This window comes from Gopherus flavomarginatus, chromosome 2 (assembly GCF_025201925.1).
Source record: "Gopherus flavomarginatus isolate rGopFla2 chromosome 2, rGopFla2.mat.asm, whole genome shotgun sequence".
NCBI lineage: Eukaryota > Metazoa > Chordata > Testudines > Testudinidae > Gopherus > Gopherus flavomarginatus.
In genome coordinates this window covers 263628969-263655478 of record NC_066618.1, presented here as the reverse complement: position 1 = coordinate 263655478, position 26510 = coordinate 263628969, and the positions used below count along the sequence as shown (strand labels likewise).

Here is a 26510-nt window from a genome sequence, read left to right as displayed (position 1 = left end):
TCCCAACAGAGCCTTGTTCTCAGGCTTCCTATTTTCTGGGATGATGTGTTTCAATTATGTACTTTTTTCTTTATTGTGACAGACCAGCTTTAGAATGTCAACAGTCCACTGTGTACAATTTGAGAACTTTGGTCTTAATGCATTGATAGAAATAACTCGACTATTTGAACCATGTAGACAATATATGCCTCTTATAATTCAGAGTAATATCTTGTATCCTGGAGTATAGGACTGAACAAATCAAGGTGAAAAACAAGATGTAGATGTGTCTACAGTCTCACTGCTGACCGTGTCAGCTGATTTGGGCTCGTGTTGTGGGGCTGCAAAATTGTAGTTTAGACATCCAGTCCTTTTTTTAAATCAAGCAACTGTGTTTGTATCTGAACTGCTTTCCTAGGAATATTTTTAGCAGTTTCTACTTCAGACAACATATATATTTCTATTAATCAGAAGTTTGGTCTTCTGTATTTTCTCTTCTTGAAACTGTTAAAGATGAGGCTGGTCCTTTCTAACTAGTTCTGTTCATACTCTTGATTAAATTGTCAATGATGCTATATCTGATATCCTTAAGCCTCAGTGTGCAATATGACAACATCTATGTTGGTCAGAAAAGCTCTCTTTCTGAAGGAATGGATGACTGATTTATTCTCCAAAGCCTGGTTTTATCTAATCTGAAACTAGAGACTTTCAGATTCTCAGCATACTGCGAGTTACCTAGGTTTACTCCAGCATAGATCCTTCTGAAGGAATTCTGTGGCTGCTTTAAATTATTAAAAGGTAGCCGTGATAGAGTGGATTGAGGATGGATCTAGAAATTGGGAGATCTGTTTTTGTTCCTTTTTGGCACTAGCACATTGAACAAGTCACTTCTGTTAATCTCAGTTACCCTATCTATAAAATGTATGGCCCTACCAAATTCAAGGCTATGAAAAACATGTCATGGACACATACTATTCCTGGGGAAATCGTGCTCCAAAAAAAATAAAAACAAAAAGTTGCGTAACTTAGGTCGACTTACCTCCGTAGTGTAGACAAGCCTTAGCATCAGGGAAATGACTGCATGCTTCAAGGCACGTTTCTCTTGAGTAGTGACCTCTTCTAGACGGACAGGTCAGAAGAGCTGTTAGATATTTGTAAGGCAGTCAGCTGAGTGTCGTGACCATCTCTGAAGCTCTGTTGGCTGAATGTGGCAACCTCCTCTGATGTGCACTTCTCAGAACGATGCTATGCACAGTTAGGTGTAATACTTTCTTGTTGATGTTACTGTTGCTTTTAGAAACTCCAAGATTCATGACTGGTGTAGAGTCATGAACAATAAAATTTATTACCCCAAAATTCTGGTTCTTACAACTTCTTCCCTACAGCCCAAGCTTATACTTTCAGTTATTCTGAATTGGCTAATTTTACTGCTGTTTACATGCTTTATTAGTGTTAGAGATCACTGCTCTGGAGAAATCAACTAAGAATTCAAGCTGACAAGCTCTTCTCTCTTTTACATGGAGGTGACATGGCTTAGCCTCAGTTGTACTTTTCTTAACCTGATAGAAATGAAATGTATCCCATAAGGTGTCTGATGTGAAGATTCCAGTGAATAAAATCCAATATATTTTACCCTTTTAAAATAGCTCAGAAAATGTACAGATCTGTTTAAAATAATAATAAAAATGTAAATCCCTTAGAAGCCGCTGGAGTTCAGGGGTTGGTGGAAGTGGAGGAGGATCCTCTGGTAGATCATCAGCTGGAGCTCGGGATTCCCGAAGGCAAACCAGAGTTATTCGCACTGGACGTGATAGAGGATCTGGACTGTTAGGTAGTCAGCCACAGCCAGTGATTCCAGCATCAGTAATTCCAGAGGAACTCATTTCACAGGTAGGTGAACTGGCAGAACTTTGCCTTCGTTGATAAACCTTTGGAAACTGTTTGATAATTGGTGGGTACCATTTGGTATTGTTTTCTCTTTGCCTTTTAATTTCCTCTTCTATCTGAAAAACCTGACCTTATCTGGCTGAATTTTATTTTAGATTTATCAAGTTGATATTCAAGGACACACTAATGCCAGTTTCCCCATAATGGGAATGAGTGATGAGAATGGTAGATATGGAGAGGTGGTGACTTGAATGTGAGAGCCTGCACATTGAGGGAGCTGAAGGCAAGGACCAGAACTTAGAGGTGGAGATGAGGCATGGCATACATACATAATGTTATAGAGTTGGTAATCTGCAGATACAGGGGATGTTGCAGGGAAAGAGTTCATGTTCAAGAATGGATGTCAAGGTTATTGACAGTAGAGGCAAATGAGTCTCTGTTAAGGAGGGTAAAGGAGATGGAGATGGTTGGGATTGCTTTATTTGTCCAGTAGAAACACTTTGGTCGCAATCCACTGATCACAAAGCACTGGGTAACTGTGCTTATGTCCACATTAGAAACTGTAACACTCTTAGTGTCCAATACAGATGGAAGAAAGTCAGTTTGTGGCATTCTTACCCACTGGAATTCTAAGAGCAGTTGGGTAATTAATGACCGATTGTCAGTACTCAGTCTTACTAGACTCCCATAGTCTTCAGAAGCTGTCCTGAGCATGCTCTTTGCTTTCCTCAAAGATCAAAGCAGTAGGCAATAGATTGAAATTGACCTGATTCTTGTAAGTTGTGCTATTACCTGTGGACTTAAGAAGACAGCATTTCATCTACTTACTTCATTTCACGTTTGGAAAGCTTTCTTAGCATTAGAATTTTTTTTTTTTTTTTAAATAAAAGCTTAAATGCTGGAGAAGTTGAGGATACTTCCTAGGAAAGTTTGTTTGTCATTAGTGATTGAGGGAGTTTTAAAAGACCTGGTTCAACAAAGATAAAGGAATAGATGCATAAGCAAAGGAGGGTAGACTTAATTAAAAAAAAAAAAAAAAAAGAAAAGGCAAGCAGCAGGTTGAGAATTCAGTCTTTTAAAAGTCTGTATAGGAGGGCATAGCAGCCCATGTGTTTGAATGAGACCGAGGTGGGGGAGAGCCACTGTTGACAGAAAGGAAGGGATTAACAACATTATGGAACCAGCTGCAGCTCCACAGTTAAGATTGAGTTGAGATTTTCATTTACAGCAGGGATTAAACATCTTTATATACAGAAAAATACAGTATATTCTCTCCTTACTCTGAGTATAAAATGAATTCTTTGAGAATTCACGAGTAAATCCATTAAGTAGTTCAATAGTTTAAAATTAAATTTAAAATGTCCTTTAAGAAATCTAGCACCTAATGATCAACAGCTTTGTTCTCCATAATGATTTAAAAACAGAATAATACAGACTCCTCAGACTTTCTAAATAGCTAAAAGTCACTAAAATCTGGGTATATAGGCTTCATTTGAAAAACCGTTTTTATGGTTGATGGCATTTTTTTTCCTGTTCTTCATAACTGAATTTCTTCAGACTCTGCTGAAGAATAACCTGCTACAGAGAGAATTCCATGAAGAACCTGGCCTTTCCATAGTGGTCACTATCTCCTTGTTCTCAGTGGGACAGGTGGTCCTCTAAGCCTCCTGACAGTATAGGGCAGGGGTAGGCAACCTATGACACGCGTGCCAAAGGTGACACATGAGCTGATTTTCAGTGGCACTCGCACTGCCTGGGTCCTGGCCACCAGTCCGGGGAGCTCTGCATTTTAATTTAATTTTTAAATGAAGCTTCTTAAACATTTTAAATACCTTATTTACTTTACATACAACAATAGTTTAGTAATATATTATAGACTTATAGAAAGAGACCTTCTAAAAACGTTAAACTGTATTACTGGTGTGCAAAACCTTAAATTAGAGTGAATAAATGAAGACTCGGCACACCACTTCTGAAAGGTTGCCAACCCCTGGTATAGGGTGACAGTCTTACCCAATAGCATCTTGACTCTTTTTCATTTGAACCACTGGGTTTTTTTTCTTGAGGGTTTCTGAAAGAGAAGACTTTATGTACCAGCCTCTTCCTACAGAAAAACTTTTGGGTTATGAAAAATATTGGCCAAAACCCCATTAATTCTAAATATTCCCTTCCAAAAGGTGTTGTACCAGATCTATTCAACAGAGAAGGTAGCAGGGTGTGTACCTGTGTGCACTTCCATATCTTATTTGTATCCATTTGTATTTTTTTTAAATTTAATTGAGTGTCCTAGGTTTAGTACTCTTGGTTATGAGTTAATTACTACATTCTGGCTACAGTCCCATTTTTTTCTATATTCCCAGATAAAAACCACATTTAAGATGGAGTTAAGGTTGAAAGTACACATGGTAATTTAGAGTCTAAATTACTATGTGTACTTTCAACCGTAACTCCATCTTAATGTGGTTTTTATCTGAAATAATGCATTAACATCTGTATGCAACTGTGCATCTTCAGAAGGTGATATTGTGAGAGGTGAAAGTCTTTTTTTTTTTTTTTTTTAAGGAAATTGGAAGATAGTATGTGGGGCAAAGGAATGAAAATGCAGTCTTAACTTGTTATATGGGAGCCATCTTTCAGCTGTATTACCTTTGTTCATTAGCTTCTTCACCTTCACATTCTTCATTACCGTATGCAAATTATCACGTGGCTTTTGGGGACTTACAAAACCCAAATCCCAAAATCTTGCTTTTCATTTGGAAACTTGGTTTCCATGTACTGGTGAATCAAAATGTTGACCATTGACCTTCATACACTATGCTTGTCTCTTTGGGAAGTCAACCGTAGCGCTCCAACTTTTTGCTGCTTCAGGAAGTTTTCTTCTTGTAGAGAGAAATCACTGAGTGGTGGTTGGTGAATTGGGAATTACAAATAACAAACAGTGTTCTGCATTTTATAGGCACAAGTTGTTTTACAAGGAAAGTCCAGAAGTGTCATTATACGAGAACTCCAGCGGACAAATCTTGACGTAAATCTTGCTGTAAATAATTTGCTGAGCCGTGATGATGAAGATGGAGATGATGGAGATGACACAGCAAGTGAATCATATCTACCTGGAGGTTTGTATATCATGATCTTTACTTTTTTTCCATCTTTCAAATACTGTTGAGCTCTCCTGTTTCAAAAGGGTTATCTGACAATGCAAACAAGTTCTCAGCTCTCTCTGTTTGAGCATCAGCAATGTGCTCTGTGCTGTGCAAGATACACAATGAAGATATTCCTTGCATCCAGGAGGTTTCCGTCTAAGATATGGATAACAGGTTGCACTGGGAAGCTTGGAGAAGGGAATAGCTTTCATGTTTTAAAAAAACTAACTATTGTCTTTACTACTTTGTGGGTAACACAGAAGTGAGTCTTTTGGATGCTGGGCTTCACATCATCAACATTACAAATTATGCTACTGTTCAGTGAGATGACTGCCAGGGATTATAATTCTAATGATGAAATTAATTCTTTAAATTTTGAATCTTAGTCTTTACGTGGTAATGCGAACTTCTAAGATGCATTTTTTAGAGAATAATGTGTACAGCTTTCTATTAAGATATTATGTTGTGTAAGGGCTCAATAGGATCTAGCTTAATAGTCTTTGACAGTTTTATTGAGAGTGTCTATTCCTTAGTATCCAAAGTATCCTCATAACTAATCTTATAGCAGTGCTGGAGTGTTGCTGTCGTGCTGGATGAGCCTTTTTTGAAATAGTGTCTTTGCCTTGTAATTGCTTTTAAAAGTCCTTCAACCTTTTCTTGCATTGTCTAATATTTCCGTAATTGGACTTTACTCAGTAGGAAAACATGCTTGAAAATATGTAGTAGCCAAGTCTAATGTTTGTATGTTCTGGTTAGATGCATAGTATGAAAATCAAACATCTAAACTCTGAGTGCATAGTAGTTTTTCTTTTTGTATGATAGAATGACATTTTAGTATATTTTTCTAATAAATGGGTTTTTCTGCTCGTCTGGTTCACCAAGAAGCTCATGGGCTTCCTTCATCTTTATCTTGTCTACCATGTGATTGGATAAAGGTGTGTTTTCCTGTATTTGCATCTGACAACTTCTTTATTTTGCTTTAGAATCAAGAGTCCTTTGGTTGAACCTGTAGGCACAGAGAAAGCAAATTAAGGCACTTTTGTTCCACCTTTCTCTTTAGTATTTAGTTGCACAGTCTCTCTACCAGAGATGTAATTGAGGAAATAAGTTCATTTTACTCTCTCCTCAATTTTATTCAAAGTAAATATTCTTGTTTTCTCAGGAGTATCAATCCTGAAATTGTATCCAGCTCTGTAGGTAAGCACCCTTGGTCCATGTTTAGACCAGAGTTTCTTTCCACCCCAATTCTGTGCTGAACTAATGATTCTCTTGATTAGTACTACTTCAGGTTATAGCGGCAAGCTTGCAGGGACCATCTGACAATCTATGATTTGGAACATGTCTGTGAGTACTGTGACCTCAGTTGATGACTTTAGACTGTCTTGGCTCAATATAAGATAATTAGCACAATGTCTAAGCTTTCAGTAAATTCCTAGAAAAGAGTTTCTTCCTTAGCTAACTTTTTTTATGATCCTCCCTTTGGAAAGATCAAACCTTTCTAGGTAAGACTGCAACTTCCTTACATAAAATTGTAATCTTTCTTATCTTATCCCGCATTCCCCCTGAGAAAACTGATTTATTTTCAAATGTTTTGTGGGCAAAGAGATTGGAAATAACAGAAATGGCACTTTTGACACCCTTCAGCTCCAGTCTAGATGAAGTTAATCCAGAATTCCAAGTTCTCAGAATATGCTTTCCTTTGCCTTTCTTAAACTACATTAGATTTTTACAGGCTAAAGTTGATAACTAAGAATTGTCAGTATTGAACTATAGTCATGATCCGGACATGGCAGAAGGCCAACTTAAAAATATGACGACTCTATGCCTGTGACTCTCTTCTTTTGTATATTGAATTTTGCTTACAAATTTAGCAGTTCTTCTAGCTCTTCAGAGTCAAGTTAATTGTTAGGATTAGGATAAAGTATAGGCTCCAGGAAAAATGGTGGACCAAAATACCTTCCCAGCATCTCTTGTGAAAGATAGTGACATTCACCTTCAGAAGACTCCATAACAGATACAAATTGAATTTTTGATTGTCTCGTTTCTCATTCACGCCAAGCATAACCTACCCTAAGTCTTCTGAACCTTCTTTATTTTCTGAAATTGTTCTTCTCCTCTTGCCTCTGGATATTCTTTTGAACTTACAGCGCTATATTCTTGAAGAGGGGGAAAAAATTACAAGAAAACCAACATTTATGATCCAGTCTCTCAAGTGGTAACTCCAAGTAACTTTTTTTTTTTAAAGGTGATCCTGAACAGTTGTTTGCTAAAAGTGGGGTTTGCCTCTTAGCGTTTGATCTTATAGAATGAATGCTTGAAAGTTATGCGTTTCTGCTTGTTTTTAAAACTTTGGAAAAGCAGGAATGTCAAGGTTGGAGGGCTTCTTGAGTTCTTCAGAAGTGTTTGTTTTAAACTCTGGCCCCTTAATTATAATGGTATTGAAACTTCACATATTGCTTCTTTCTCCCTCATGGGCACCTGGTGCTCCGTGATCCACTATAGTTGGTTATTCCTCCATACCTGTCAAGCAAGGAAGTGCCCTTTTTTTGTTTTTGTTTTTTTTTAAAAGTGTTCATTAGAGTTAAATATGTGTTTAAAAAAAAAAAACAATTTTACAATCAGAGTAGAAAATCTTTCTCCCTCAATTTATGCAATTTTCAGCTTCCTGTATATTATGCTGTCATATTTCACTAGTACTTTAATCGCCATAGTCTTTTAGATAATAAAAGAGTTGACTTGAATTTTTAATGTTTCAGACACTTTTAAAACATCATTTAAAAAAAAAACAAAAAAAAAAACAAAAAGCAAAGAAGGGAAATAAGCCCAATTTGTTTTTCCTTTTCAGGTCACCTTTAATGAATGCTTTTGTTTTTCTTATGTATGCGTGCTTGCTTTCATGACCTAGTTTAAAAAATCTAGTCTCGTCTTGTCTTTGTTGGTGGCAAAGTAAGGAGACTCCATTGAATACATTGCTGTGTTTTACTTATTAGTAATGTAAATGAGACTACAGAAAGGAGAATACCATTTGATAGAGGCATGCTCCGGTGTCCTGGTTCAGCCACTAGCTCGCAACTCATGGCAAGTGAGCTAGCTTGGAATTTTGCCTGGGACTTTGTTCTAATAAAGTGCTGTGATTCTCCAGAACGTAAAAAGATCCTGGTAGCCTAGTTAATTAGATTTTTATTTTGTTCCTCCCTAGCAATTTATATATGACAGACATACCTGGTTCTGATTTTCAGCGTGAAGAATACATTGCTTCTAGAGAAGCTTGTGAAACATAATTGCAGTGACATTTACTTATTGCTATGGATAGTGGAACATAAAATAATGTTTTCCTTAAAGTTCTGATTGTTCAGAAGGAAGAAATGTGGAAGACTTAAAGGTGCAGCACTGTCTGGTGTATTTGTATTACATCATAGTGTGAGTTAGTGATGTTGGGAGATAAGGAAAAGATGAAAAATTGAGTCCCTAGAAATTTTCCTACTTGACGAATAACCAATTATTTTCTTAAAATGATCTCCAAGATGGAGAATATCCGGACACGATACCAACAAATGTGTGTGGTGATTGCTGGTGGTGCACTTACTGAACTGTCTGGGCTTGGTCAAAAACAGTTTCCTTTTTACCACAGTGTTCACTGGTAGCTCATTCAGATGAAGTAGGTATAAGTCCCTTCATTTCTGGACAGAGCTATCGGGATCATCCTATCTTGCTCAATAATGAGAAATGTATGATCATAACATTGCCGGAAACATAAGTGACCAAATCTGATAGGATTCTTGAGAACAGTGGTGCATCAAGTCATGTGGCAGAACTTCTTGAATAAGTAATGGAATATTTTGTGTTCTCACCCAAGCTTCTTAGGCTGAGTTTTAGTCTTGCTGAGTCTATTTGAATCTCCACAGAATTCAAAGAAAATGCCTGACTGATCTTTGAAGGATACTGGATTTGACTCCTAAATCCAAAAATTTATGTGATATATAATTTGATGGCATAGAGAATAGAAGAGAGAATTTTATCTTTTGAATTGGAACTGGTCCTACAGGAGGAAAGATAAATGTTTGATATTGTGCCCTCTTCGTGTTTTTCTTAGACTCAGGAGCCAAACATGTATGTTAGAGTTGTTAAAAGATTTGTTCAAATTTATGGAGGCGTTATGCTGACTTGTAACTTATCTACTGAAAAAAATTTCCCACCTGCAGATGAACAATATGGCTGGAGGGATGCCTGTTAAGTTCTAGATGTCCTGTATAGGAAATTTCAGTCTCTGATAGCTGAGCTGAGGAAGCAGGCTATTCAACTTGGATGAACACTCAACAACTTTCTCCAAGAGATGCTTCCTATAGATTAATTCTATTAAAAAGGGCTGGGATGATGTGCATTGCAGCCATTTGGATGGACAGTGACAGATTGGTGGTGGATTTAGACCACCCTGTTCCTTTGTGGAGAGCTGCCAGCAGGTACAATGAGGTTAGGCTGCTCTGGTGTGTGTGTGTGTGTGTGTGTGTGTAGAAGGATCTGGTAGACATTTGGACAGCCAGGTCATTGCTTTTTCCTACACCATTGTATGTACTCGGATGGTCTGACAATATAGGCTGGTCTGTGCTGCTGTATTGCCAACAGTTCTGGTTTCCTCCCCCCCACCCCCCGTCTCCCCCGTCAATCAATCAATAAAGAGATTAGCATTGGAAAAGTTACAGAGTAGAGGTATGGAATAACTCCCATATGAGGTGAGATTAAAAAGACTGGGAATGGTCATCTTAGAAAAGAGACTATTAAGTGTGTATGTGTTGTGGGGGGGGAGGAAGAATGATAGAGGTCTATAAAATCATGAATGATGTGGAGAAAGTGAATAGGAGAGCTTTATTTACCCTTTCTCATAACACAAGAACCAGGGGTCACCCAATGAAATTAAGACAGCAGGTTTAAAACAAACAGAAGTACTACTTCACACAATTCACAGTCAACCTGTGGAACTCATTGCCGGAGAATGCCAAAAGTATGTATGCCAAAAGTATAACTGGGTTCAAAAAAGCATTAGATAAATTCCTGGAGGATAGGTCCATTAATGTCTATTATCCAAGGTGGCTAGGGACGCAGCTCCATTCTCCAGGTGTCCCTAACCCTCTTGACTGCCAGAACCTGGGGCTGGATGATGGGATGGATCACTCAGTAATTGCCCTGTTCTGTTTATTCCCCCAGTATGGCCATTTTAATGTTCTTATGACTGTCATCAGTGAATGTCTATTTATGTGAAATGTCTTACCACTGCTGAGAAAGCAAGTAGCTATTGTGGGACGGTGGACTATTTGTCTGGCTTCAGAAAATGTTAGCGTGGCCCTTCTGGTCTTTAGGGACTGAGGTTCACTGACTGACCTTTTCACTGTCAAGAAATGAAACATTTGCAGAGGACAGATGCCTAGAAGTTATAATACAGGGTGTCTGCTTCTTTTCAGTTTTTGGATACCATCTCATCTAGGTTTACCCTTCTTAATTCCAGAAGTCCAAGTAGAAATCACTGTCTGCCAGCCGGGGTTCAGAGCTTTTATTATTTAACCTTCAAATTAATTCCACTAAATCCTAGAGTGTTGCTGCATTTTTTTTTTTTGGTATATGATAATTTAGAGGCTTTACAAATTCCATACTTGGAGAGATCATGGCTGAAGAGCTGGGTGTATTGTATTACATGGTGATTAAGTTTGGCATGTTAGCTCTATGTATCTTTTTATAATGGGATTTTGTGTTTCTACCTTTATATTAGACTTCTTTGATAATAGGGACTCGTTGAGGAAACATTGTAAATGTCTTTATTTAGGGTCGCAAGATTTTTCGAGTTGGGATTAGACCCAGGGTAGTTCAAATTAGGTCTTAATTTTTATTGTATAGATTTGAAATAGTGACTATTTTTGTAGACATCTTTTATTCATTTTAATTTTAATAGTGAACCTTATGCCTGACTTCAGAGCTTATTCTATGAAAGCACAGCAACTGTTTCCGGGAGTGAAGAAATTTCTTAATCTCTGAAGCAAATTTTGCTGGGCAGCCACTTGGAAACGTGTATAGTCTCTTTGCTTGGCAGGGTCTTTGGAGGGAGAGCTTTACCTAATAGCAATACTAGTTTTTTCTAATTCTAGGTAACTAATTTATGGAGTTTGGCTGTTTATTTTAATTAATGCTTTGCTCTTCCCAAGTGTGTGACTAAGGTTTGAATTTCTGGGGTGTAGAAATTTTTCTTTTCGAGTAAGATTTGTTCAGAAAACTTGGTTAGACAAGTGACAGAGCAGTTCCTGTAGGGAAAATTGGCTTGCATACATGGGACCACTGTGCTTGATTGTAAATGTGGGTGCATAGGAGACACATTGGTTTGTACTGGTGAATCTGAAGAGCAGAAATTCAACTTACAAGTAGGAAATTTTTTGTTTTGATGTTTATTTGGTGATGGTCTCTCTAGTTGATGTTTTAAGTAGCTGATTATTCACTTAAGACCCTTGTCTCCTCTTATAGAGGATCTTATGTCTCTTCTGGATGCTGACATACATTCTGCTCACCCAAGTGTCATTATTGATGCTGATGCTATGTTTTCAGAAGATATTAGTTACTTTGGTTATCCATCCTTTCGGCGTTCATCACTTTCCAGGCTAGGCTCATCCCGAGGTAATTTTGCATCTTTTTTTTCCTTTGTAATAAGTAGTTTGCTGTGCAAAAAGCTAGTGGTAGTACGCACTAGTTATTTAGACTTTGATTTGTGTGCACAAATTGATTGTTAAACATTAAGTCTTTAATAGTTTTGATAAAATTAATAGTAATTTTTTTAATATGAACAGGTAAGTTCTGCAAAAATCATGAGTGAATTTGAAATTTGATGATGTTAATCAGTTTAAAATTTTGCATGAAATTTTTAAAATCACAAATACCTACTGATTATTTTTTAAACCACAATTGCTTACTAATTATCTTAATGTAGCTAATTGAGAATGTTCTGATCTAAAAGCAATACTCAAATTTGATATGACATGCAGCATTCTGAAAGCTAGTTTCTTTGGTTTAGGTTGCTCAGTATGCAGTGCTCTTCTAATTTTCTTAACTAGTTAACTTGTATCGTGGCACACAAATACATGAGTGAAGGCCATTTTAAATTCAGGGGCGGGAGATGAGAGCTAAGCTGTGCTGCTCTTGAAGCATTTTCGGAAATGGGTAGTAACTGTCTAAGGTTAATGAACACTTTGAATAGTAGGAAATTATTACAGATGCTTAGAGAACTACATTAAATCTTAATATTTATGGCACAGAATCTGTAGCTTTTTTTTCTTCGTAGCTTCTTGAAGATAATTCTACTCAATAGATGCCCAGAGCATTTTACAAACTGTTAATCCAACCTCTGCCATGATTGCTCATTTAGTACAGCTGTAACCTGTTTCATAATTCTGTTTTCTTCATTAGTATATTAACTGCTGAACATATAATTTCTTGATACAAATTATCAGTCAAGGGTCAGTATGTTTCCTAATGAGCAGGTTCAGTGTTATGAGAACTTTACCTACAGGGCAAGGTGTCATGTTTGGCTTATGTAAAAAGTTGTTCCCGTTTGTCTAAGAGTAGCAAAAGACCCAAGATTTTGAGGAATTTATTGAAAGGATGATACAGTAGTGTGACCATTTCATACTGTAATTACAATTTAATTTTATGAACATAAATGAGGTACTTAATGGGTTAAATGCATTATGTGCATGTACAAATATTCAACATTTGACATAACTCCTTCTAAATCCCTCCTTTTTTTCCTTTCCTAAGGTTTATTCTATGTAAGACGTTACCACGAATTTTATAATCCTTATTTTCCATGCATAGTTGACTCTTGGAAAGTTAGTTTGATTACCTGATTTAAAAAATTTATCTGCATGAGCGAACTGCAGAGTACTGGCATTAGACAGTTTATAGGCCAATTGGAGGGGAAGCATTTTGGTAAGGAACACTTTCCTACAAGGATCCTTTTTAAAACTTGTCTGACTCTTGAAAAGTTTTCATTTGAATACTTAAAAAACAAAACAGAAAACAACAACAACAAAACCACCATCAGATATACTTTAATTTATTAAATCCAGTCCTGTAAAACATTGCTTTTAACAAAAGGGGTTGGATTATCAAATTTTTACAAGAGCCTTTTTAAAAGATTGCTTTGTCTTTAACCTTTTCAAGTTGTTATTTTTGGGAAACTTGCTATGAGACTCTCTAATAAATACTCTTTTTTGGCTTGCTTAAATGTATCTAACAGATGTTGTAGATTAGATGATTTTGTTACTAGAAAAACCATCATATGGTAAAATGTCAGGGCATATTGTACTATAAAACCTTAAGTTACCTTGTTAAACACATTGTGGCTTTTTACCACTCTGAGTAAAAAATGAAGCATTATGCTTTCAGGAGTATAGAAACTACCTGATTTTCTTATTTCTAGAAATAACTTTATTTCCAGTTAATCATTTGATATGTTTTATATTCTAGTAATAAGTACATATGCTTGAAAGGGTTAATATATTGAATGTTGCATGTCAGGATTTTTTTATATATCAGTATTTTAAATTTTTGTGAATAGATTTAACTGCTGTTAGTTGCATCCTGAAGGGTCTTTACTAGAGAGTGGCTTACTTTTATCCCACTGGTGTGACCCAATTGCATACCAGTTCTCCTTCTTCCCTTAGAGAGAGACTCTGAGCTGTTGCGTGAACGAGAGTCCGTTTTACGTTTGCGTGAACGAAGGTGGCTTGATGGAGCCTCATTTGATAATGAAAGGGGCTCTACAAGCAAGGAAGGGGAGCCAAACCTGGATAAGAAGAATACACCTGTTCAAAGCCCAGTCTCGTTAGGAGAAGACTTGCAGTGGTGGCCAGATAAGGTATTGAGAATTTTTTTGGCTCCTTTATATGCTTAGTACATTGCATGCAACTGATCTTATTTTTCCATAGAAATGTCTGTACTTCTGATTTCCCTGGAGAAATCTTGATTTTTTTTTTTTATTGAAGTAAAATTATTCCAAATGTGCTTGTTTAGTTTTGTTTATATTATTGCTGTTCATGCCCTTAAAACTGAGGTTCAGTTGCCTCTTGTATTGTGACCTATTTCATCTTTGTGGCTGCCACTCATGCAGGCAACAACCAGAGAAATCTCAAAGAACTTAAGCTCTCTCTTCCATGAAACAATTTCCCGTTTCCTGTTGAGTTGCACTTATGCATTGGACTGAATGGTCATATTCATGTCCAGCTCCTTTAAAGGAGGCTTGTATTTTTATTCAGTTTTTTTCAATTTTGTTTATATTTATCCTGTTTTGTCATGGTTGGTTATTTAAATAAGTGAAGATCAAGAGGTGCACAAATAGTAATGAAGTATCCGTCTGGCTCTGGTAGATGGACCCACCTGCACCCCATATTCCATCTCCATAGGAGCCCAGGCTAAAATTTTAGGTGGTATTTGAGTAGATGCAGTGTGTGTATTCCACCTAGGTGTGTGTATGCCCAGCGCACTGGAGCTGGAGACTTTTTCTTAGGTGTACTTCTAGAGGGGCAGTGCTCATGGCTGTGGCCCCTCCCCTGGCTATATGAGACAGTGCTGTCCTAACCCCTTTCGGTTTCTTCACAGCCCATGGCTGAAGCCAGAGCTTTTGTGTGATTGTAGTCTCTCAACTGCTTATTTAGTCTTAGCCTAGTTTATTGTACACCTCTACCTCAATATAACGCGACCCGATATAACATGAATTCAGATATAACGTGGTTAAGCAGCGCTCCGGGGGGGCAGGACTGCGCACTCGGGTAAATCAAAGCAAGTTTGATACCGCGTTATAGGTGAAACCGCATTGTAAGATTTTTTTGGCTCCTGAGGACAGCGTTATATTGAGATAGAGGTGTGTATGGTAAGTTAGTAGTTAGTGTTAGTGTCCCTGGTGAACCCTCACTGGGGATAAACATTGTTCTTTGTGTGTAGGTGTGATCTCCACAGTGACCCCCACTTCGTCTTGGCAAAGCACTCCTTAAAGAGCACTGTTAGATTTGTAAATCATTTAAAAGGAGGACTCAGGAGGCACAGGACCTTAGCTTCAAGCAGCCCCTACTTGAACAGGCCTGATCTGGTACCAAGGCCCTGTTAGGCCAAAGATCACTCTTTGGCTCGGAGAGCACTGTTGCCCCTCGTTCCAGGGTAGGTGCCTTGCCAGAGAGGTGAAGAAGGTGTTCTTTATCATTAGCTCCAAGGAAAAAGTCTCATAAGACCATTCAGAACCTCTCCAAGTTGCAGGGTGACTCCTCCACCTCCCCGAGGAAAAATGTGGACCAGCACAGAACGGTTCTACCACCAGAATGGCAGGGGTACTTCTGATGCTTCCCTTTTACTGAGTGGGAAGAGCATAAATCCCATGTTGTTGACTCTGTTTCTGGCCTCTGAGCATCTGTTGAGTTCAGTACCAACGAAGGAGATACCAGTACCAAATGTAGTGTTGATGCCTGCTTCACTTATGACCACTGCAGATCTCCTCTGCCTTTTGGTCCCAATCTCACTGTTGGTCCAGGACTTTCCCCGGGCTGCCTCACCTATAAACCCTCTAATGAAGCGAACCATTGAACCTTCATGTTGGTCAGCACTGCATTCAGATGCTCCCCTCCCTATGGTGGGGATGGAGGCAGTACCAAAATCGTGTGGGAGACCTCGGCCTTGGGACCCTCTTTGGCCCTGCTGCATTTGATGCCAGAAGCGCTCTCATAGTGGCTCTCACCACCTTTGACGTCAATGTATTAGAGCGCTCCCCTACTGTTTGCTCTGGGACCAACACTGCCTGTGGCACCGGCATGCTCTGTACCGATACTACTGCTTTAATCAGAGATGACGATTCTGGTCTCGTTCTGGGTGATGGATGAATCTGACTTTCTGCTGGCTCAGTTGGGGTTGCTCTGCCCAGATCCTGAGGTTCTGATTACGAGTTGGAGGCATCCTCTGCCTGCTCCACATCGCCCGATGAACTCTGGGAGCCGCCAGTGGATCAGTATGTCTCTCACAATTGGTGTATGCCTTGTGGCTGGGATGGAAGTCCATGGCCCGGCCCTTACTGGTGACCAGTGCCCAACCTGTGTACTGCTCTTTGTTCTGTTTTGAAGCCAAAGTCACCTGATAGGTTGGTGGTGGTGCTTTCAGCTTAACCACAAGTCTTGGCATCACCGGTGTTCCTTCCTGCAAAACTGGCAGAGTCTTCCCTCCTGGGTACTTTTTCCAGGGCGGGGAGAGACGGTTTTGGCTCACCCAAGACCTTTGTCCTCATCACAGGATGATGCTGTGCTGCCTGGTTCATAGTTCTATTCTTTTATGTCACGTAGTTGCATCCATGGGCATCCAAGCAGAGCTCTTCCAAGAGAACATGCACAAACAGGTGGACATTTTACTAGTGGTTGCTGAAGGTGGCTCCAGAGAGGAGCTTTTCACCCATGTCGACACCATGTTGCATTTGCTCGACTGTCTGGGACTCATTTTAAACAGCGCAAAGTCAACCTTGGCTCCCACTCAAAAAATTGCGTTAATTGAGGCCCCGTTAGATTCCACAAGGTTGAGAGTGTTCCTGCCGACTGGCTGCTTCTAGGCAATTCAACAGCTCTATGTCAGTCTGCAATTTGTCTTTCTTCTTCCTTTACCCATTCTCTCCTGTCTTCCTGACTCAGCAGTTCTTTTAATGTATTTTTGGGCTTCCCACTTCTCTGGTTTATTTGCCCTCTTGCCAGGCAAGCGGTAAAGAGCTTGTAGAGATTTGTCACTTTCCATCTCTATCTGCTGACCTTGACTACCACTTCCTCCATCCTGATACTCAGGCTGAACACTGTGGATACTTGGAAAAACTGTTCATGTTTGAATAAGTACTGTTCAACCCATGCCTGGAATTCTAAAGTACAACCTAAATATGTAACTCTAAATTGTTAGATCAGTGCTTTTGGCCCTCTGACTTGTCTTAACAGTAGTATGAAGAAAGTCATGTAGCTCATATAGACAAAATATTTAGCAAATAATATAAAATCACTGGGATTCCGTACAGGCCTAATTTATTATTTTTTTATTACTTACATTTGTATTGCAGTAGCACCTGAAGGCCACAATGAGTTGGTATTCCATTCTGTTTAGTTGTTCAATCTTTTAATAAACTTGAGTCCCTCATTCAGGGAGCTTGCAGTATAAAAGACAGGACATAACAGATGGATGAGACAAATAAGCAGACTGGGGTATAGTGAGTGAAGGCATAGGCTGGGGTATAGGGAGTAAAGGTGACAGGGTAATGAATATAAGGTGTACCTAATTCATAGCTATCGGGGTGGTTGGAAATTTGCCAGTGGAGTGTGTTTCAGTCAGAGAATGCTAATTCATCTAAATTAGAGACTATTCATTTTTTATGAGATGCAAGCAGGATTCCAATGGAATCCTATCTGTTTTCCTGCCAGCTTACCCACATGGCTCCTCAGCAGTCTGCCTGATGAGGAACCAGGTCTCCCCTTTAAATCTCATCTGTTGGGTTACCATGAAGCAAAGCTTCTAGGCTGCTTGCTCCTCTAGAGCTCAGAGGTGGGCTGACAGGGAGCATGGAAGTTCTGAGTGGTATGGCTCCTTGGCAGCCCAGGCTCCCAGGTGTTGAGTCCACAGCTCCTGGGCAGTCAGCTGATCAGAATGTCCCTGGGCTGGGGACCCCAGGGCTTTCCATTTTGCAGAGAATTTCAGAGTTTTCTGTTTTCATTCCAAATCCGAGCAAAAGCAACTTTTAGAATACCCAAATCCTCTAGTAAATGGAATTATTTTTCTCTGCGGCACTCTGGTAGCCATTCAGTAGCAGTGATAGTAACTCACCATCTATCTAGTTGTTCTTGGGTTGCTCTTTTCTGTATGAAGAACACTATAATTCATGTTATATCCTCTCATATAATGCTATATGTATATACTTCCTAGTTAAATTTGTTACTGAATAATACCTTAACATATTTTGGTGTTGCTGTATAAGATGAATTTGTAAAATGAATCTTTAACTAGTAATAAACATTTACTGCTCACAGTTCATATGCATATTCTAGTAAATACTTCACACTCAGCTGTTGTAAATGTCTTGTCTTGTTTTTAATACAGTTATCACGAAGGTGAAACTTATTTACTATTTTTGAGGAAGCTTATCTTAAGTCAACATAGCATGTAATATTTCATTAATCCAGAGTCATCTTGGAGTGGATATTTGAGCCTCTGTTTATAAATGTAACTATTAAATAGCAATCTATATGAAATTGTATCTTATTTTAAACAATTTTTGTAATGATATCAGATAAATAGCTCTCATGGTTTTTTGTTTCATGTGAATGAAGACTATCCATAAACATTTTAGGAAGCCTACATTAAAAAAAAATGTACATTTAAAAGTTCCGTTGTCTGGTTCTGGGTCTAACCTACATAATATGGTGACCTCTCTAGCCACAACATGAGTGTTTAAATCCAAAGTGTGTGTGTGTGTGTGTGTGTGTGTGTGTGTGTGTGTATATATATATATATGTGTACGTATATATGTGTGTGTATATATATATAATAATAAAAATACACATACACACATATCTTGAAGGTCTCTAAACCTTGGAATATTTTATAAAATGTAGATGAAACATTTATAATGACATCATTATACCATGTTACTGTGTGTGTAAGGGCACATCACAAAACACGTTTTAGACATTTCTTTCCTAATGAATGTTTTAAAATCCTTTGAGGAACAATGTGCAAAATTAGAGATGAGTTATGAAGATGAGTGTATTGTTGATCAGTGCTCATTTTATACACTTGCGTTTTTATAAACAATTCCTCTGGCAATTTAATATGCTTGAATGTTCTGGGGGCAAAAAAAAGTACTAGTCTTTTTTTAAACTACTAGAACCTAAATGGATCTAGGAACTCACAACATGGCAATTGATTTGCAATCAGTATCCAGTGAAAGAAACCACCTGATCTTTTGGAAGAATTTTTGGTTTTTCATATAACAGGAAAAAAAGATCAGATTATGTGCTGAATCTGTGTTACATAATAGTATATTACTATACATATTGTATACATCTTGCAGAATGCACTTTTTATTTATATTTATGTATTCCTAAATGTGTATAATACTATAAAGATACAACTTTTAAAGAATATGCAAAAAGGGGAAGTGTGAAGGCTTTAATATCCAGCCTTAACCTCTCACTCCCTCATCCTTATTGTTGTATTTGCACTTTAGGGAGGGGGGGAAATTCTTTTGAGAGAGACAGAGAGAGAGAAATCTGAGCTACTCAGTTTGCCTGCTAAAATTGAGCCATTTCTTAATGGGACGATCTTCACAATTTTTGGAAGAACTGATTTTCCAGTTGAGGAACTGGTTTTAAAACATTTGTAATTTTAAGCCATCAGAACCAATTTAATAACAAAATCAACCTGTCCCCAAAATGCCAACCCCCTCCTCCAAAAAAAACCCCAAACGAGGTTTACTGTTTAAAACCTTAGTTTTGCCAAACAAGCTAAAGTCAAAGAAAATTCATCTTAATTTTAAAGTTGGAAGACTATCTGGAACTGAACTGAAATCCCACTGTTTTTTAAATTCTACAATCCTGTGCATGAAATTGATAAATTAAGGCCCTGATTCTGTAGTCAGATCTGCATAGGCAGGTCTTCTTTATCTGCATGGAGTTTGCTTTCAAGACACTGGGGATCCATGTGGACACAGAAGTCTACCTATGTGGCTTTGACTGCAGGATCCAAGTCCTAAAATGTCTATTACTTTAAAACTGCTGAATGTCTTTCTTCTGGTGTCTTGAACCTTACACCTTGAGCTATGTAAAAATCAAGTATGTTTTCTTGCTTAAAATATTTTGACTTTTAACAAAAAAAAATTGATAAGATAGTGTATCTTGTCCCATTTCCCTCCCTCTCCAGCCATGCTTGTGTAATTTAAAAATAGCCAAACATATTTTGCTGAAACTTAAACTTAAAATACAAATAAAAATTATCAGGGATGAGACAGAACATGAAAATTTCAGTCCCAAAAGAGGGAGCCTTGACAAACTAAAGAAAATGGGGCCTAAACCGGGTAAGAGTGCCACCTTAGAATAATAGTATGTAAAGGTGCACATACTGGGTTGTGGTACTGAGACCCTAATAGAATTTTAAAATTAAGGGAACACTGACAACTTGGATGTGTGTTAATTTATTATCTTAAAAAAAAATTCTTGATCACCCTTTAAATGATATATTTTGAATTAAAAAGAAAAAACTTTAAAAATAAATACAGGTGCAGACAGACATACAGAGAGGCTCAGAGGCGATGAGAGCAATAACAAAAATGCTCATGCCCAGCCTTGTTTCCAGCTCCCCTTTTATGTGTGCGCACATCTGCCTACTGCTTGTTGTCCATTCAGCTCTCTTCCTGTTACTCATCACCATACTCCAGCAGGGTGTGAAAAAAGGCACTTTCCATCACCAAAAATGTAATTGAGTGTCCACAAAAGTGCTGTCAAATGTATAATGTAAAAGAGACTTCAAATATATTTTTCTCAAATCTTGTAGTTATATTTTTAGTAGTCATTGATAACAGTAATGGGTGCAAAAATTTCCACATGGAAATGGGACTTTTCCAAACTGATAAATTCTGCCCCTAATAGGACACTTATCTGTAACATTTAAATATCCTTCCTTTTGTATCTTTAAGCCAAAAACCACACGGTCATAAATATTCTGTGGCTGTGAATTGAATTTTTTTTAATGTGATTGGCAAATTGTGATATTACTGAACTGAAGGAAAACAAGTCCCTGAATAAGATATCTTGAATATTTCATTATTTGTTTCTGAAAGCATGATCAGCTTCAGGCAACACATTAGATAATTTTTTTACTACCGAATTTTAAATTCAATGGAACTCTAATAGTACAGATGTCTTGATTAAAATTTCAGTAACCATTATAAGCTCTGTTTTGCAAACTTGACATTTTTTGTTTATTAAAATCTGCTGTTACTCAAAAGGTTTTAGTTTATAGCACTGCCATTTTAGATATTATCTTTTTCATTTGTAGGATGGAACAAAGTTTATTTCTATTGGAGCTCTGTATTCTGAGCTTGTGGCAGTTAGCAGTAAAGGGGAACTTTATCAGTGGAAATGGAGTGAATCAGAGCCTTATAGAAATGCACAGGTACTGTACATCCTTAAATCTATCATTAAAATAATTCTATAAGTATGAATTTTTATAAAATAACCTCTTTTATGCTTTCAAAGAATCCTTCATTACATCATCCACGAGCAATGTTTTTGGGGTTAACCAATGAAAAGATAGTGCTCCTTTCTGCAAATAGTATCAGAGCAACTGTAGCCACAGAAAATAACAAGGTATGAGATTCTTTTCTTTGTTGTTGAGTTCATGATTAAACTTTTGGGGGGTTTTCAGCCACTGTTTTGCTCTATGAAGAATAAGTAAACCAAAGTCTGCAGCTATAAGTCAGTAGTATAAATTAATTTAATTATAAAGATCATATTGAATAATCTTTATTGACGGGTTCAGCTTTCATAATTGTCTTATTTTGTACTATAGGAATTTAAATCAAAAGCAGTTCTGAGGTCTTTCTGTGAGCAAAGATTAAAAGGTAGTCCAACCTCCAGGAATGAAGGGCTGTCCATCTTATCAAATTACCAAAAACTTTAAATTTTCTGCTGCACTGAAATCTAAGGTTAGAGAGGCCTAATTCTGGAATGGAGTTAAAGATATTTGAGCTCCAAATACAGTAAAACAGATTATACAAACAGTAAGTTTGTTTTGACCAATAATAGATGCATCCTAAAAGGTATACGGTTCAAGTGCGGTTTGGTTACATATCCACATTTGATGAAATCCTTTGACAGCAGTACCCTTTCAGTGTTTTGGTACTTTCATTTTCTGTCTGAGACCAGAACTGGAAGGGAAAGTTATCTAGATAGATCAGAACTTTAAAAGACCAGTTCTAAAACTGGAGTAAAGGTTGGGGTGTTGATACTTTTCCCAAACTGATTATCCTGAAAAATGTAAGGAGTTTGTTTAGGATGCAGTGTTGTTTTTTTTCCCTCCTCTTCCTTTTAGGTTGCTACCTGGGTGGATGAAACTTTAAGCTCTGTAGCTTCTAAATTGGAACATACTGCACAGACATACTCAGAGCTGCAGGGAGAACGGATAGTTTCATTACATTGTTGCGCTCTTTATACCTGTGCTCAGCTAGAGAACAACTTGTACTGGTGGTAAGTATATATGGTATTGAATATATTAGTCCAAACATATCTGCAAACCCATTATAATGACGTGCACTGCAAGGAAACTTCATGTTATAGTTCTAGTGATGAAGTTCTGTCACTCCGGTTTCGTGGCTTATACTATCCTTGAGGGAAGTTTTTGTATTATTGCACACTCTGATTACAAAAGAGGAAAGCATTGGACCTGGCTGGAATCAAGAGATCTGGGGTTTATTCCTAGCTCTACCACAAACTTCCTGTGTGACTTTGAGGAAGTACACCTCTACCTCAATATAATGCTGTCTTTGGGAGCCAAAAAATCTTACTGCGTTTTAGGTGAAACCGCGTTATATCGAACTTGCTCTGATCCACCGGAGTGCGCAGCCCTGCCCCCCTGGAGCACTGCTTTACCACATTATATCCGAATTCGTGTTGTATCGGGCCGCGTTATATCGGAGTAGAGGTGTAATTGAAATTCTTTTTTTTTTAATTTTGTAAAATGGGATACTGTGATACCTTGAAGTTAAATCCATTAGTATTCAGATGGGATAGTGATAGGAAAGTTGATAAAGAAATGATTATAGAGAAGACTGGTTTTGCTAATTGTGCTGTGAAACTGATACCATTATTGTATTGTAGCTGAGGAACAGCTATATAATACAAAGAGGTGCCACTGACTAAGGTGTCAAGACTCTAGATACGCCTATAAAGATATACTTTCATCATTGGAGTCCGATGACTGACTGCGTAGATTATGACAGCCTTGCTACGAGCTACAAAATTTAGGACATTAGACTGAGACTGCAATATAGATAATGAAGAAAATTGTCTTGTCAAGTTGGGTTGTCATCTGCCAATCCAGATAATAGAGTTGTTCTTATAGGGAAAATAAATGCTTGTTGGCTGAGTGTTTTCCCCTGGTTTTACATAGTTTTACAAAGTTTTAATATATTTTTCAGGCCTTTTCAAATAATATAGAAAACAAACTTACCTGTGTATGCTGTCATTTTTTCTCCCATAGGGCTCTGTGGCTAGAATGTTATTCAGTCTGATTCACAAACTATATTGCTGGCTTAAATGCATGCTGAAAATTTGGATGAAATAACCCCCCATAAATTGCTGAAACATTGTTAAAAGATTTCTATTTGTAAAACTTCATTGAGTTTTTAAAATGTCAAGTTTTCCGGACATAAAAAGGTAGAAGTTGATTTTTCCAAGCATGTAAAAAAATGAAAATACATTTCTAGTTACAATGAGTTGACATGCATATCAGTGCCATTTTCAGTGCTCACCCTGTTTTATCTGTGCTTCACTCAAGAGTTATGCAAAATCTAAGCAAGACTTGCTTATGGTGGTAGGGATCTCAAGTAGCTTTTGTTATAGTGGGGTTAAATGTTCACTGACCAATTACTTGCAAGCACTGAAAATTTGAGATTCTAAATATCTTTCTGATTGACTTCTGGTCAATCTTTAGCAAATACTCCCCAAACAAAATCACAGCCAGATATATGAGGAAACTGGGTGTTACTCCTAATTTTGAAATTTAGGGCAGAGCGGTAGTAGAAATCACAACTTACTGATTTTTTTTTTTCTTGATTGTAAAACCAACTGTTTAGTAATGTCATCGCGAACATGGTTCATTCTAGAGCATCATTCAGTATGGCAACCAGTAAACCACAACTTTGGGGGGACCTGAATACTGGAAACTTTTGCATGCCTTCTTACCTTTTTTGAATAATCAGCCCATTGTATTTAAGAGATTGTTATACTATTGAAAAATTAACTACAAATTTAATTATCTTGCAGGGCCTATCACTAGTTAGGTATGTTTAACTTGAATATTGATAGTCATGTATTTGCCATCTGATTATGTAGACATGAGTATCTATTAATCATAATTCTTTTTCCAAAAAAAAAAAATCAGAATTGCGGACAGGCATGGTAGAGAGCGCATCCCCTGCTGTTTATACTGTGGCTAGGCTATGGTAAAAAGGTGTCTTCTATGTAAATCATGTTATCTAAATAAAATTGGCTTAACGCTGTTCGAAAACCACACTTTGTTTCAGTGTACACCAGGGGTCAGCAACCTTTTGGACATGGTGTGCCTAGTCTTAATTTATTCACTCTAATTTAAGACTTCGTGTGCCAGTCATACATTTTAACGTTTTTAGAAGGTCTCTTTCTATAAGTCTATAATATATAACTAAACTATTGTTGTATGTAAAGTAAAAAAAAAAAAAAAAAAAAGGTTTTAAAAATGTTTAAGAAGCTTCATTTAAAATTAAATTAAAATACAAAGCCCCCCAGACCAGTGGCCAGGACCCAAGCAGTGTGAGTGCAACTTAAAATCAGCTCGCGTGCCGCCTTTGGCATGCGTGCCATAGGTTGCCTACCCCTGGGTAAACACAGTTAACCACCTCTAGCTTTATAGTCTGAGGTTGTAACTTGACTTGCTAAAATCAAGGTAAGGGTGTTAGGATTTTCATTTGCGTTGTAGCTGCATCAATCTAACTCAGTTGGGGGGGGGAAGTATCTAGATGAGGAAAAAATATGATGATTTGGAAATTACACTGAGGCCATGGCCACACCAGGACAAAGTGTTGTTTAACCTGCTTTAAAAAGAAATAGTCTCCCAACACCACTCTTTTCTCCAGTAAAGAGAAGGCTTTGGGAATTGTTGCAGTCATGGTGAGGACAGCCTCAATATGTTTAGAGACTGATTGCCAAAGAGAGTTGGTATTAGCTAGTTAGTTGTTTTTGCATTTCAAGAAAATTGATTCAAGTTGTACTTGTTACCTGATTTACCCTTGGTGCATGTATCCTTACTACTATCCAGAGCTGATCCTGGAACTGAGTACAGAGTAGAGCACTAAGAACCCATGTGCAAAAAGCTCTTGTGGTGTTTACATAGAGTTCCAGTGGAGAGAATATTGTAATTGCTTCTCATCCTCAATCTCTTGAATGGCTGCACATCTTCCATCTGCTGTGTTGTCAGGCTGGTGTGACAATGTAGTATTTTAAAATATATTTAAACAGCTTCACCTTTGTTCTTTTGTTGAGCTAGATCCAAAATGCCATTATGATCAGATGACTTGAAATTGGCCCCTTTTTCCTGACTGTATCTCTGTATAGTGCAAATTATATCTGCATTAAACATTGAATGCGCTGCAAGTGGTGTTTCTTCCTTGTTTCTTTAGCAGAATTGCAAAGTGAGTTTGAGTCTAGATTCTATATTGTGGTATAGAAAGCAGGACAAAAAATTTAGATTTCTAAATAGCGTGTTGAGTTCAGTACAGGCAGTTGAGAAAAAAAATATTTATAAAGTGAGCATTTTGATATAAGAGTGTTTTTGAGATGGAATGAATATGGGATGGCTGAGGGCTTTTGGCAGAGTTGTTTTACCATGCCTTCCATTTAAGGGCTTGTCTACACTACCCAGTTTTGTTGACAGAACTTATGTCGACACCCAAAAGTTGACAAAAACAAAAATCGCCAAAGGGTATTTGCTACTCTGTCGACAGATCGTGTCCACACTGGGGACACCATCATCGACAGGACGATCAATGCACTGTGGGTATGTATCCCACAATGCAGTGTTGTGGGAAGGAAGAGCTGATCACCCCACATCTTGGGATTTTCTCCAAGTTCTCCCACAGCCCCCTCAGCTGTGGAGAGCAGCAGCATAGCAGCTCTGTTCCCCTCCCCCTGCAGCAGCAGTCTGCCTGCTGCTGTGTTCCTAGTGCAGGGCAGAACAAGAGCATTCCAGTGATTTGCTCTTTGTTCCCCAAATGGAGCAGCACACAGATACTTTCAGGAGCTTTGAAAGGGGAGTGATGTATGCCATCAGAGCAGCAGAGATCAAAACACTGAGCAGAGCTGTCAGGGAGGCATTGTGGGATACTGGCGGAAGCTGGTTCTGTTAACAAAACAATCAGCAATGTCTGCACTGGCTCTTTGTCGACAATAAAGGGAGGGGAAAAGACAAAAGTCTCATGGGGTGGAAGTATATTATTGCCAAAACTGGACGTTTTTCGCAACAAAAGTCCCATTCTTTTTCGAGTGATTGCTCATATTCATTCCAGTTCGGTGTGTGCGCGCCGCGTGCATGTTCATCGGAAGACTTTTTACCCTAGCAACACTCGGTGGGTCGGCTGGGCACCCCCTGGAGTGGCACCGCTATGGCACCGGATATATACCCCAGCCGACCCAGCCACCCTTCAGTTCCTTTTTA

General features: G+C 38.0%; 1 protein-coding gene across 12 annotated transcripts in view; it reads left to right on the top strand.

Moving 5' to 3' along the window:
* Positions 1 to 26510, top strand: part of UBR5 (ubiquitin protein ligase E3 component n-recognin 5) — a 151970-nt gene that overhangs the window by 30346 nt on the left and 95114 nt on the right. For 9 of the 12 annotated variants that reach the window (XM_050940483.1, XM_050940480.1, XM_050940481.1 and 6 more), the window contains 7 exons: positions 1680 to 1869; positions 4823 to 4982; positions 11514 to 11663; positions 13691 to 13902; positions 21099 to 21215; positions 21299 to 21409; positions 22134 to 22288. In XM_050940483.1, the coding sequence (XP_050796440.1) occupies positions 1680 to 1869; positions 4823 to 4982; positions 11514 to 11663; positions 13691 to 13902; positions 21099 to 21215; positions 21299 to 21409; positions 22134 to 22288 (1095 nt within the window). The remainder of the gene's footprint in view (positions 1 to 1679; positions 1870 to 4822; positions 4983 to 11513; positions 11664 to 13690; positions 13903 to 21098; positions 21216 to 21298; positions 21410 to 22133; positions 22289 to 26510) is intronic. The other 3 variants (XM_050940482.1, XM_050940476.1, XM_050940474.1) reach the window with 2 other exon arrangements.